This window comes from Rhinatrema bivittatum, chromosome 3, assembly GCF_901001135.1.
Source record: "Rhinatrema bivittatum chromosome 3, aRhiBiv1.1, whole genome shotgun sequence".
Classification (NCBI taxonomy): Eukaryota; Metazoa; Chordata; class Amphibia; order Gymnophiona; family Rhinatrematidae; genus Rhinatrema; species Rhinatrema bivittatum.
The window spans coordinates 90,527,730-90,542,415 of record NC_042617.1 but is presented as its reverse complement, the minus strand read 5'-3'; the positions used below and the strand labels follow the sequence as shown (position 1 = coordinate 90,542,415).

The following is a 14,686-nucleotide window of genomic DNA, read 5'->3' as shown; positions in this document are numbered from 1 at the left end:
GCGGAGAACTTCTGCGTCGAATCCAACCGGTTTTGAATTACTATGCTACCATTTTTGTCCGCTGGTTTGATGACAATTGACGAGTCAGATTTGAGGGTGGAAATAGCTTTCTTTTCAAAACGGGAGATGTTGGAAAATTTATTAGAGAAGGCCTGTTCCTTAAAGGACAGGTCATGTAATACTAGACGTTCAAAGGCTGTAATTAAAGGGTCAGGGGGGCCAGGAGGAACCCACTGAGATTTTCGGGAAAAAATCGAACAATCAATAGTAGGTGGTGAAGAGGCGAAAAAAAGCTTAATCTTTAACAATCTTAGAAACCGTTGAAAGCTAGTCTGAATTTTAAAAGTGTCATATGTAATGGTGGGTACGAAGGACAAGCCATGCTGTAGCAGGAGTAATTCCGGTTGAGAGAGTTGATGAGATGATAGATTAAAAACAGTGGACAAGGATTGAGTCATTGCCACGGGTCGAAAGTCCGTGATTGTGAACGGGTCGTGCACATTGTTGGATCTGGTGGTTTCTGGCGAGGACGTGGAGGGAATTGGGGTTTGGGAGGTGCGGAGGATAGGTGGTGTTGATCTAAGAAAGAGGAGAACAAGGATGAAGAAGGTGCTGAAGATGCACCAGGTGGCGGTTGCACAGTTGATACAGGTAAGGCCCCTATTTCATCCCCAGAGGAATCGTCTGAGGAGCTTGTTGCGAAAGCCACTTTTCTTTTCGGAGGGCGAGAGGTAGTGGACATCCATGGGTAAACAAATCCGTGTGAGTAATCAGATGCGTCCCTTTGAAATTTATTGAATTTAATAGTTTTCAAATCAGTGCGGAATTTCTCAAGATTTTGTTTAAAATCTTTTAACTGGGTTGAAAAAGTGTCAATTGGCAAAGATGATTTTAGCTGGTCAATTTTAGAGGTAACATCTTCTTGTAAAGCACATGCAGCCTGCTTTGTTGTTTCAACAATTTACACCATCAGATCGAATGAGCACTTATTTAGAGTTTGATTCCATTTAGATACAAATTCTGTGTTGTCAGCATGCAAACGAGGTTCCTTATTAATTCTTAGACCACGTGGAATCCGTCGGACTCGACAATACTCATTTTTTACAGCTTTACTAATGTTCTCATTGTGCCTGCCACACTGTACAATATCTGTATGTATTTTGTCTTTATAGAACTTTGGAATTCATCCCCCTGACGCAGCCTAACGCAAAACACGGCCGTGTCGGGGCTTTGTATAACTACGTGTTTACGTTTCATTTGATTTAAATCTTGTGCACTATTGGTGTGTGCACTTATTAAACTGTTTATGCTTCATTTATAGTGCTATTGTCCAGTTTAAGTCATTGCCGCACATTATTATGCTGTGATTTACCTAAATGTGTGTGCCTTTAACTCCGCCCTTCTTGCATGAAATGCTATACATGACATGATGTCTTTGGAATCCCTTACTGCACGCTTCTCACCGACAACAAGATTACAATTTTTGAAAAATTGGGAACCATATTTGAGCATTAGATCCCACAGGACTCATAGCCTAATTCTGAATACTTTATGATTCTGAATAGTGAAATAATATAGCTTAAGTTTTATATTGATTGGATCTGCATGTAACACTGATGTATGGGGGAGGGTTGGGGAGAAAAGTGCAAGAAACATCCATGTGTTTTATCAGGTCTGGCTTATCAGAGAACAATTTTAGATTTGTTGTATTGTTTTTCAGTATAATGGTTATATTGAATGGATGTGTGGGGAAGGCTATAAGGGAGAAAAAGTTGTAGATGTATTGTTTTAGCTGTTGGATGATCTTGACGTTTTATAAAACATGATTTAATAAAAAGACACATAGAAGAATGAGAAACTATCACTGAATGCATGATCATAGTTAGTCTTAGGTATTTTACATTGTTTTAACAGCACCTCTTTTTTTCTTTTAGGCTTTGACAGAAAGACGTGCCTTTGTGAGGAAACATGAAGTATGAGAAATGAAAGTATTGGCCATCCATGATGTCTACCGTTACTCCCAGATTAAACAAACATCAGATCCTTCCTCCTATTTTTAATGATAGGGACAAAATGTTTTTTGACAACATTCAGAAATACATAAGTACAGAAACCAAAGAACTGAGTTCTACTAATGATTTAGATCCTGAGCAGAATTATCTGATATACAGAAACGTATTTGACAAGGTAATGACATAATATAGAAGAGAGATTGCTTGTTTCTTGTAAAGAGATCTATTTAAAGAGAATTTCCTCCCTTTTTGTGCTCACCACCCAAACATCTTGCACATATTTGCTTGCTATTTGCATGATTTTAAGCCAGTCTTGCTTTTTATATTTTCCATTTGAATGCTTTATGGAAATGATTGTCTTTCGTTCTTAATAGGGAAGGTAGGACTAGAGGTTGCAGAGTACCTAAAAAAAATTCAAGGACTGGTCCAAAATGACACATGGTCTAGGGTTAGTTGACAGGTATGGGCTCAATCAGTCAAGAACCGTCAGCTGCACAAGATGTTTTACATACTTGTAAATCCTAAACAGGCTAACCATGCTTTCTGTGTCCAGGTTTATACACATATAAAATACACTTCATGGTCCAAGGTTTTCCACCGCATTGGAACTTTCCTTTGGTGAACAGCAAGTAAACAGATCTCTGCATACTAATGGAGTTTATTCCATAAGAACATTGATTTTGCCTCCAGCACACTCGGGAGCTTATTCCTAAGCGGCATTAACTTGAAGATGCCTGGAAAAATGGACCGGAGATAGGCACAGGGAGGATGGTTCCCTTTGTTCAGGGTGTTGAGAGGCTGGGGGTATCACGTTGATGAGAACCTTATTAGAAGTTTTGGGAGTAAGGACAGCTACATTGGACATTTTGGGTATGGGACTTCAGCTTGGAAGGACCTTCACCTTGATTTGGGGTGGAGAAATATTTAAGCTAAGATGGTAGGAAAAACTGTAATTTCTTAAAACCTAAATTTTAGGTGTACAATTTCTCTGACATAAATCAAAATTTAAAAAGTGTTTGTTTTTGAGGCCAATATGGTATTATTTATGCAGAAGAAAAGCAGAGGCAGAGAACAACCTAGTGTAGGTAAGTCTAAGTAATTTTGTTTTGTTTTATTTTAAAGCTTTTGTTTTAATTTTCATGATTTATTGTTTTTATTATTTGTTTTATTGAGTAGTATATTGATTTGTTTTAAATATTTTCCAAAATAAAATCAACAATCTTTTAACTCAACTGCCTTCCAATACCGCTGACGCCTTTCCATTATATCAACACCCAACCTTCAAAAACTCCAGCCTAAACACTTTTGAGCCCGTCTCTTCCACTGAGATACATGCCATCTTGAGAAGAATGAAACCTTCGTCTCACCCCGCAGACCACATCCCTACCAAACTACTTCTATCTATTCCAGACACAATAGCCACATCATTGACAAACATCATTAACTGCTCTCTAGCCCAAGGATCCTTCCCAGATGATCTCAAAATGGCTTCAATCTCACCACTCCTAAAGAAACCCAACCTTGATCCGAAGGACCCTAACAACTTCCGCCCCATAGCTAACCTTCCATTCATCGCCAAGATCATGGAAAGACTAGTCAACTCTCAACTTTCAAACTACATCGAAGACAACAATCTTCTCTTCGCCCCACAACACGGATTCCGAAAAAATCGAGGCACAGAATCCCTCCTTATCTCTTTGACAGACCATATCCTACTGGGCCTTGACAAAGGAAATTCATACCTATTGATCTTGCTGGACCTGTCCGCAGCGTTCAACACGGTCAACCACGCTATCCTCCTTAACCAGTTGTCATCCATAGGAATCAGCGGCACCGTCCTTTCCTGGTTTAAAACCTTTCTCAACAATAGAGGTTACAAAGTTAAACTCCAAAACAAGGAATCCTCAAGATTCAACTCTGCCATAGGAGTCCCACAAGGTTCGTCTTTATCTCCGACTCTATTCAATATTTACCTTCTTCCTCTCTGCCAACTTCTCACCGACCTCAATCTAAAGTTTTTCCTATACGCAGATGATATTCAAATCATCATCCCTATCAAAGACACATACTCTAATACTCTTGACTACTGGGAATCATGCCACAAAAAAATCAAACAACTACTCAACAGCCTACACATCATCTTAAATTCCTCTAAGACTGAAATCCTACTCATCTCTCCTGAGAACAACACCTCCAACAGTTCTCTTCCTACCAATCTGCCTACCACACAAGCTAGAGACCTAGGAGTAATAATAGACAACCGGCTAAACTTCAAGGCACACATCAACAAAACAACCAAAGACTGCTTCTATAAACTTCAGGTCCTGAAAAGGATAAGACCCCTTTTCCACGCTCAAGACTTCAGAACGATCATCCAAGCAGTCATTTTTTCGAAACTAGACTATTGCAATTCCCTATTGCTAGGTCTACCATCATCATACTCCAAACCCCTACAGATGGTTCAAAATTCAGCAGCCCGAATCTTGACAGGCGCAAGGAAAAGAGACCACATATCCCCCGTCCTGAAAGAGCTTCACTGGTTACCAGTCTACTTCCGCATCATGTACAAAGCCATAACCATCACCTACAAAACTATACATCAACTTACCACTCTCGATCTTCAATTCCCTCTCCAAACACATAATTCTACCAGACCTACTAGAGATGCTTATAGAGGCTCCCTCCAAGTTCCCCCAGCGAAAACGACCAGACACATCACCATAAGAGATCGCGCCACCTCCACAGTTGGCCCTCTTTTGTGGAATTCCATTCCTACAGACCTCAGACAGGAGCCCTGCCTCCCAACTTTTAGGAAAAAACTTAAGACTTGGTTATTCAAACAAGCATTTCCGGACACAACCCAATGACACATTCCAATGACTCCTAAAACTCCACTCCTCTTGTATATAACATTTATTCTGTATACTATATTTAAATTGTATATTGTTTAACCATCTCTTTTCTCTCCTCTCTTCTTCCTTCTCCAAGTTCGGCTACCCTTGTTAATTGTAACTGTACTTTCGGACACCACAGTTCTAGTTTTTTGTTTATAATGCACTCCTGTTCGATGTAAACCAGCAAGATATGTTTTCATGATTGCCGGTATATAAAAACTCTAAATAAATAAATAAATAAATAAAATATGTTGTACACTGCATCAACCAGGGATTCCCTGAGTGAGCAATTCATTAGAATGAATGAAAGAATAAATAAATAAAATATTAACATAAAAGAGTGATTATCAAATACATAAACTTAAAAAAATTACAGCAATCATACAGATGATAAAAAATAGAGAAAAATCACTCAATTTTTTAAACATTTATTATGTAGGAGTATGGTAACACACACATTCATTGAAAAAGCTCTATGCCTGCAACCAAATAATCATTTCAACTTTCCTTTTTTATTCAAAAATGTTTGCAAAATCATAGTAACATAATGATGTCTGCAGAAAAAGACCCAAGTGGTCAATCCAGTCTGCCTAGCAATTTTATTTTAATTTTATTCTTAGGGTAATTTTTGCTCTATGCCCTCTTCTTTGTCTTCATCATTCAGCCACTAGGAATCCTCTGTGTGTATCCCATGCTCTTTTGAAATCAATTACGGTCCTTGTGCTTACTACCTCTTCTGGGAGGGCATTCTATGTATCCACCACCCTTTCCTTAAAGAAATACTTTCTGATGTTTGTCTCCTTGGAGCTTCGTATTATGATCGCTTGTTCTACAGTTTTTTTTCTATCAAAAAAGTTTTGATTCCTGTTCATTATTCCTGTTCATTATTAATACCTCGGCATTATATCATCCTTGTCTCTCCTCTCTTCCAGTGTATACATATTTAGGTCCTTCATTCTCATCTCTTAACTCTTTTTGGTGCAAACACCCACCATTTTGGTTGCCTTTCTCTGGACCGCTTCCATCCTCTCTCTATCTTTTTTGAGATACGGTCTCCAGAATTGAACACAGTACTCCAGATCAGGCTTCACCAACGACCTATACAGGGGCATTTTCATGTCCTTTTTCCTGCTGGTTATGCCTCTCTCTCTATGCAGCCTAACATCCCTCTGGCCTTAGTCACCGCCTTGTCACATTGCTTTGCCACCTTCAGATCATCAATAAATTTCCCTCAGGCATTATCCTCACACAGTCTGTTTTTAGAGGATAATCTTCTAACAATTGAAATATCTTCAAAGAAACATCGAATATCGGAGTCTTCATGTTAAGGAGAGAAAAATCTTCCAAAATATAATCATATGTTCACCCTTATAAATTGCATCAGGCATTACAGTCTCACAAAATTAGAATAGTGAGGAAAGAAAAAGGCCAAGCAGTTTAAAAATGACTGCCTAAAGTCATATGACTTAATCAACCAATCAATTTCAAACAGTCAAATGATATGGCATTAAAAAAGGAGATGAGTGGCATTTTACCAGCAGCAGGTTGCCCTGATGGCAGCTCCTGTGAGGCTTTTGTTGTTGCCTGCAGCTGGCAGGGAAGCTGCTTGTGCCCTGAGCTGGGCTGGAGCACAGATCACTTTGATATACAGAGGGCTTTGTTCCCATCTCTTCTTCATATTTTGAATTTGATTTTTTTGTTGCCCACTTATACAAATACTGGTAGATTTTAAAAGTGTTGCTCACACAAAAATGGCCCCATACACGTGTATGTGGGGTGCACGCGAGCAAAGCGAATGTTAAGAAGCCAGGAAGTATCCGCATACCTGTGCGAGGCTTAACATGGCAATGTGCGCTATGTTACCTGTGTAACTTTACTACTGGTCCTGATAAGGCACAAGTCTGGAAATCTTGAGTCACAGGGATCCTGAAAACTGGGGGGGAGGGGGGAGAGACAATCTGACACTCTATATCTCTTCCACTATAAGAGGGGCAATTTCAACTCATGGTGGGTTTTGGAAGGGGGCAGTGTTACAAGGGTCTACAGACTCTTGCGCCCTAGAGAGAGAGAGAGAGAAAGAGAGAGAGACACACATACACACACACTGACACTCTATAATATCTCCCACTGTAAGAGGAGCACTTTCAACTCAGGGTGGATTTTGTGTGTGTGTGGGGGGGGGGGGGGGAGGGGTGATATTACAAGGGTCTACAGACTCTTGCGCCCTAGGCAGAGAGAAAGAGACAAACACACAGACACACACACAACACATTGCCACTGACACTCTATAATATCTCCTACTGTAAGAGGACACTTTCAACTCAGGGTGGATTTTGTGTGTGTGTGTGTGGGGGGGGGGGTGATATTACAAGGGTCTACAGACTCTTGCGCCCTAGGCAGAGAGAGAGAAAGAGAGAGAGAGAGACAAACACACAGACACACACACAACACATTGCCACTGACACTCTATAATATCTCCTACTGTAAGAGGGACACTTTCAACTCAGGGTGGATTTTGGGGTGGGGGGGGGGGTGCAGTGTTACAAGGGTCTACAGGTGCTTGCTCCCTAGGCAGACCAATGTAACACCGCCCCAGACCCAAAACCCACCCTGAGTTGAACGTGTCCCTCTTACAGTGGGAGATATTATAGAGTGTCAGATTGTCTCTCTCTCTCTCTCTGTCTCCCCCCCCCCCCCCAGCCACAAGAGCCTGTAGACCCTTGTATTACTGCCCTATTCCAAAACCCACCCTGAGCTGAAAGTGCCCCCTTACAGTGGGAGATACAGAGAGTGTCAGATTTTCTCTTTCTCTCTCGCGTTAACATTTACTGATAATGGTTAAGGCAGTTTATCAGTGGGGGAAGTAGGATTTGAATCCTGGTTTCTTTGGTCCTAAGCCCATTTCTTTAGCCATCAAGCCACGCCTCATACATTTACTACCAGGGCTGGATTAAAGGATGGACCAAAAATAACATGTTGGTGGCAGTGACTGAAAATGAGGTGTTAGCGGGGTTCCCACTCCCCTCCAAGAAGAAGATGACCTGGAATGGCGCATCAAAGTGACGTCCTGGTGGGGCTCCTGCTCCCCACCAGCAAAGCGAAGACTCCACGTGGTGGTGCTGAAAATGACATGCTGGCAGGGTTCCCACACCCCACCAGCAAGAAGACCCACACGGTCAATCTGGACGATGATTTGCAGGTAGGAGAAAGAAAAAGGAAGGGTGCGGGGTGAATCAAAAGTGAGGGAAAGAGAGCGGGCTTGAGTGACAGAGGGAAGGAAGAGAGGGAAGTGGGAAGGTAGAGTAACAGAGGAAAGGGGAGGGGGCGAGCCAAAAAGGAGGGAACGGAAAGGGTGTGAATGAGTAGAGAGAAAGAAAGGGGGTGTCAAAAGGGAAGTAGAAGGGAGGAGTGTGAGTGAGAGCATTTTTGTGTGATCATATGTGCAAGAACCTCTGTGTGTGAGCACATATGTGTGAAAGAGCATGTGTATGTGTGGTGTGAGAGAGCCCATGTGCATGAAAAAGAGAGCGTGTGTGAGTGCCTGTATGAGCAAAAGCACATGTGTGACAACATGAGAGAGCGCAAGCGTCTGAGTGTATGAGACCATATATGAGAGCGAGCATATGTGCAGCCCCTTCCTCTCTACATTAATCCATGACAATCTCAAAGTGACAAAATCAAAAGTTCCCAGATATGGAGAGCGGGAACTTTTTATAATCCATATTAGTTTGATTATTGAGTGTTACTTGATGTGTCTGCTGTTTTGAAATATTTTATTAGTTTTTATGAAATTTAAAAAAATGGTTATGTTTAATTATTGTATATTAATCTATTTATCAACTGTTTTGAAATATTCCTTTTATTAGTATGGTTTACTATTACAATTGATGTTTTATATTTCTTGATTAAGGTTTGAGGAATGTTTGACCAGGTATCTCTTTTTGCAGTTTTCTGGTTGGCACCCCATGAGGCATATAAATATAATATATTGTATATATATTGGGAGTGATATTTTTACCCCAGAAGACTATACTTTGAATAACATTTTTCATGTAAAATTTCTTTTTGGGTTAAGTGCATAATTTTTAATTGTGTGTGGGGAGGGCCAGGGGTTGGAAAGTTTGGCTCAAATACAATCCTGAAGAGCAAGTCTGCTGGAAATTGGGAGGAGAGAGGGGGCTAGGGAACAAGACTGCTGGGGACTGGAAGGTCTGGAAGGTTAGAGGGGTCCGGGGAGCAAGACTGCTAGGGACTGGGTGGAGAGAGAAGGCTGGGGAGCAAAACTGGGAACTGGAAGGTCTGGGAGGGGATAGGAGGCTAAGGAGCAAAACTACTGGGAAGCGAGTGGAAGCTGTGGATCAAGGTTGCAGGGGACTGGATGGTCTGAGAGGGGAGAGGAGGCTGGGGAGGTAGACTGCTGTGATACAGAAGATCTGGAGGAGATAGGAGACTAGGGAGCAAGACTGCTGGGGACTGGAAGGTCTGGGAGAATAGAGGAGGCTGGGAACAAGACTGCCTGGAACTGGGACGAGAAAGGAGACTGGAGCAAATCTGGGAAGAGAGAGCAGGTTGTGGAGCAAGACTGCTGGGGACTGGAAGGTCTGGGAGGATGTGGGCTGGGGAGCAAGATTTTTGTGGACTGGGAGGAGAGAGGAGGCTGGGGAGCAAGACTGCTGGGGACTGGAAGGTCTGGGAGGATGTGGGCTGGGGAGCAAGATTTTTGTGGACTGGGAGGAGAGAGGAGGCTGGGGAGCAAGACTGCTGGGGACTGGAAGATCTGGGAGGAGAGGGGAGGCTGAGGAGCAAGACTGCTGGGGACTGAAAGGTCTGGGAGGGGAGGTAGACTGCTGGAATGTGGAAGATCTGGGAGGGGATAGGAGGCTAGGGAGCAAGACTGCTGGGGACTGGAAGGTCTGGGTGGAGCGATGGGGCTGGGGAGCAAGACTACTGGGAACTGGGAGGAGAGAGGTGGCTGGGGAGCAAATCTGAAAAGAGAGAGCAGGTTGTGGAGCAAGACTGCTGGCGACTGGAAGGTCTGGGGGGATGTGTGCTGGGGAGCAAGATTTTTGTGGACTGGGAGGAGAGCGAGGGCTGGGGAGCAAGACTGCTGGGACTGGGAGATAGGAGGCTGAGGAACAAGACTGCCAAGAACTGGGAAAAAAGAGCCTGGGGAGCATGACTGCTGGAAACTGGGAGGAGAGAGGAGGCTGGGGATCAAGACTGCTGGGGACTGGAAGGTCTGGGAGGGGAAAAGAGGCTAGGGAGCTAGATTGCTTGGGACTCAAAAGGTCTGAGAAGGGAGAGGTGGCTAGGGAGCAAGACTGCTGGAAACTGGAAGATCTGAGAGGGGAGAGGAGGCTGAGTAGCAAGACTTGGAAACTAGGAGGAGGTTGGGGAGCAAGACTGCTAGGGACTGGAAGGTCTGGAAGAAGAGAAAGGCTGCTGGAAACTGGAGACTGGGAGGAGAGAGGAGGCTGGGGAGCAAGATTGGAATAGAAGTGTGAACTGCTTTTGCTTCTGTTTCTCTGAGATGGGATGTGGGAAGACTTTGATGTTCTCCGTGTATTTGAATATTGATATGTTTTTACAGTACAAGAGAAATGCAGTTTTTATTTCTGTGGGGGTACACTGCTGGCAGAGTCTGGCTTTTGGGGGTTTCCAATTCATCTTCTGTCTCCCTGTTTCTCTTTCTAATTTGTGGTCAGTTGATCTGTATTTGGTGAGGGTCCATCTGTGTTTTGCATGTGTGATTGAGGAGAGGTATTCTACTAGCATGTAGTTTCTGTATGTGTGTCCAATGTGTTCTTTTTTTTTTTTCAGCCTGTACCTTCTAGTGTTTTATGTTATAGAGCTGTGAGCATGTGTGAGTAGGTGAGAGAGCATATGTGTGTTTGAATAAAAATGTGTGTGAGCCTGAAAGAGAGTGCATGAGTCAGTGAGTATATGTGTGAGCCTTTGAGATTTCCCAGGTTGTAGACAACAGGGGAATTTTTTTATTCTTATTAGTTTTAATCATTGGAAGAATGCTCAGAGTAGATAATGGGCCTCATCAGCGGGGCCATTTGTGTTTTGAGCGTCACCAAATAACTATTGGGGTTCCAAATTACTACCCTGGGCCCAAAATGTCTCAGTCCTTTATTGTTCACAACAAACTGCTTACTTTGCAGAGGGAATCGTTCTTACCAAAGAAAATTGGGAAATGTAATAGGCCACTACAGAGGAAAGAATGTGAGTGCATATGCTCTTTTGAAAACACAGATTTTCAGTGAAAATTGAGTTGTAAGTAATCTTTTCCAAATTATGAGGTTATATAATGTGAGAATTAATGTGAGAATTTACCGATTGGAGAGACGGAATCGTCCGGGATAAAGGTTAGCGTGCTGTGACACCTCAGTTAAGTACTTTTTCAAAATTTCATTTCTTTCATGCTATATTTCTGTTTTACATAGCATCTGTTCCATGATATTGCAATTGACTCCTGAAGAAGCGATACCGATCGCGAAACACCGGCCGCTGTCGGGCTCATGAACTCTCTATAGGGGAACAGATATTGTTTATAAAAATTTTCTGAATAACACATCTCGCATGGATTACCAATACCGCAAATGACGAGTGGTCCGAACGGCAAGTGTTTTCACGGCCGTTGTCAGGCTTGCTGATGCGGTTTCACAAACTGCATAAAAGTTTTTTGCAAAAGTTTTTTGCAGCACTTATACTAGGTGTACACAAACTGACATTAGATATCTCAGTCTTTTTTTGTTGAATTGTTATATAATGTGAGACAGGGTTAGTTGCCATTTACAGGTGACGTAATCTACTGTCGTCTTCTGACCTGACTTCCACTTTGTATTTTCCAACAACTAGCAAGGAGGCATGGAGAGTCCTTTTCTAGATCCAGAGTAATCTTATTTGGAATGCAATGCTTTACTGCAATAATGTGAATCATATTAGGCAATCCCTGTCATATCCATTTTTAAAGGGGAGTACTGTAATGTACCATCAGAGTGATTCAAACATCTATTGTGACTTTTTTAACACTCCAAATTGTTCTTAATGTCAAAGCAAGTGGATGCATAGGCCTTGTATCTCCTCTCTGCCAGAATCCTTGGGGAAATACAAAAGTGAGGATCCAGGATTGATAACCATATCCTGCATCACCTATTAACAGGAAATAGCATGGAAAATTTCTGTAGATTATCTTTAGGATGAGGTCTTGTGCAGCTGATGTGGCTGTTAGCATTGTAGATATTGAGGCTGATATTAAAAATAAAAGCTGAGCACCTAAATTTAGGCCCTTAAATTAGGTGCCTAGGTTAGATACCTACTTTCAGCTGAATAAAAGGGGGGGGGGAGTGTTTTTTGCTGAAAATGCATTTACATTTAGAAGCCAGAAACTTAAGGGCCTAAATTTAGGTCTGCTATTCATTTGCCTAGATTTAGGCTCATAAGGGGGGTCATTTGCTAAGCGGCAGTATTTTCCCTGGATGGGGAAAATACAGTAGGGTTTACTAAGCTGCGGTACTTAGTATTGCAGTTTAGTAAATCCTGTGGTATTTTCCCCAGTGGTAAAATTTCATGGGGAAAAATACCATAAGTTAGTAACCCCCATAAGGCAGGGGCTTCCATCTTATTAAAGGGCCAGAGCAGCCTTCTCCTCCCTCTCCAAAGTGTGGAAGAGCCCCTGTCTAACCCCCTACCATCCTTAGATGCAACCCCTGTGCCAGAATTCTTAAAATGTTGTATGGCTCAGGTTGTGCATCCAAATCATTTGTCAACATTTCCCTGCTCCGGCCTCCTGACCCCTCCCTCCAGCTCTCCCCAGGTTATATCTTTGAAAACCTGGTGACCTAATGGGGTCTGGAGCACTCTCTAGTTCCAAATCCTGCGCCTTCCCTGAAAAAATGGTGCCAAGCAGCATATAGAGGCATAACTTGAAAACCAGCTGGCCAGTGTCAATTGTTTCAGGGACAGGGCAGGGCCTGAGGTATAAGGGGCACTCTGGGCCCCACTAGGCCACCAAGATTTCAAAAGTGTGACCTGGAGAGGGGATTGATAGGGTCCAAAGGCCAGGGGAGGGGGAATTTGACAAAGGGGCAGGGTTGGAAAGGGAGGAGCAGGGTCTGTGCCACTTGTCATTTTTTAAATATATTTTTTTTTATTCTGACACTGGGGCTGTCGCTAGGTATGGGTGGAATTATCACAAGACCTCTGGGGGATTTTCCACACTTTCAGGACGGTGCAATACCATGTGCTCATGGCACAGGTTACCCCGTGGTTGGACACACGTCTTGGATGAGCATCCATAACCCCGGATGCAATAAGGGGATCAGCGTATCCAAAATACGCATCCAAATCAGCATAAATGTAAATGCCATATTGATGCAGCTATTACCTAGTACCCCTGATGTAAAAAAATAACCATGAACCCAATGTGCACATTTTTTTTTAAGTTTTAATGAAAATTACAAAGGATTTTCACTTTGTACAGAAAATAAGAAATCAACATTGTTAACATTTCTGCTTTAAACAGCATCTAAAGAAGAAACAATCTACTAGATAAGGGAGCCCTGACCGACGTGCCGCAAATGCGCAGTAGAGAGCAGCTCTACCGAGCATGCGCAGGCGAGCACGTCGGCCAGAGTGCCCGAAAAAAAAATGGCACTGGGTTGCTAGGAGCAGGAGCAGCAGCGGCGGCGGCGGCGAGGGAGGGAGGGAGGGAGGGACAGCCCCCATTATCGGTTGTGGATGAGCTGAAAGGGGAGGGGAATGAGAGAGGGGGAGTGAGTGAGGGGAGGGAGGAGTGAGCTGAGGGGAGGGGAGGAGAGAGTGAGGGGAGGGGGAGGGAGGAGAGAGTGAGGAGAGAGTGAACTGAGGGGAGGGGGGAGGGAAGAGAGAGTGAGGAGAGGGGGAGGGGGGGAGGGGGAAGGTGAGAGGGAGGGAGAATAGAGGGGGAAGGTGAGAGGGAGGGAGAATAGAGGGGAGAGGTGGGAGGGAGGAGAGAGTGAGGTGAGGGGAGGGGGGAGGGAGACTAGAGGGAGGGGAGGGAGAATGAGGGGGAGGGAGTGGGAAGGAAATGGACCGAACATTTTTTTTTAAATGTAGCCCGTTGTTACGGGCTTAACGGCTAGTACTATGTATTTGACCCCAAAATTTTATGGGGAGGAGTACAATTTTTTGAGGAGTATAAAGAAGAAAAGAAAAATATAAAGAAAGCTATAGTGCATCTTTAAGCTAACACACTTCTTTCAGTCTCTGATAGTACTTTCCTGGACTGAGGGTATGGGCAGTAATCTCTTCCTATTTTCTAGCAATAGTTTTAACTATTCTGGTACAAAGAACACATAGGCCACATTTTCCAATCTCAAGATACACCTACAAGGGTATCTGAGCATGAAATTAGCATCCAAGGAACGGGTCTCCTGCCTCAAAGCTAGGAACCCTCTCCTGGCAAAAGTAACCCTGGGTTACTTTTGCCAAATCTGGGAAGACTTGAACTGCTTTCCCCAAGAATTCCACTCCCATATTCTGGAAATAACTTATTATCAATGTTACTTCTTGCTCATATATAAAAGAAACAAGAAGGGTTGATCTTTCTATAATTTCAGATTTTCCAGATTGATAGATTGAGAAACAGCATTTTCTCTTACTCTAGCATAAGGAAGAAAATACACTCGGTTAAACACAGGAATATTTTCTGGGGCAATATGTAAAACATCAATCAGATACTTGCGGAATGTTAATCTGGGCTGCTCTCCTAACACCCCGGAGCTGGCGTTAAGT

The 14,686-nt window shown here is 43.0% G+C and overlaps 1 protein-coding gene across 2 annotated transcripts in view; it reads left to right on the top strand.

The window, feature by feature from the left end:
* The window catches only part of CLHC1 (clathrin heavy chain linker domain containing 1), a 183,562-nt gene that overhangs the window by 6,565 nt on the left and 162,311 nt on the right, over window positions 1-14,686 (top strand). For both annotated transcript variants that reach the window (XM_029593450.1, XM_029593451.1), the window contains one exon: window positions 1,935-2,187. In XM_029593450.1, coding sequence (XP_029449310.1) covers window positions 2,002-2,187 — 186 coding nt within the window. In that variant the 5' untranslated portion in view covers window positions 1,935-2,001. The remainder of the gene's footprint in view (window positions 1-1,934; window positions 2,188-14,686) is intronic.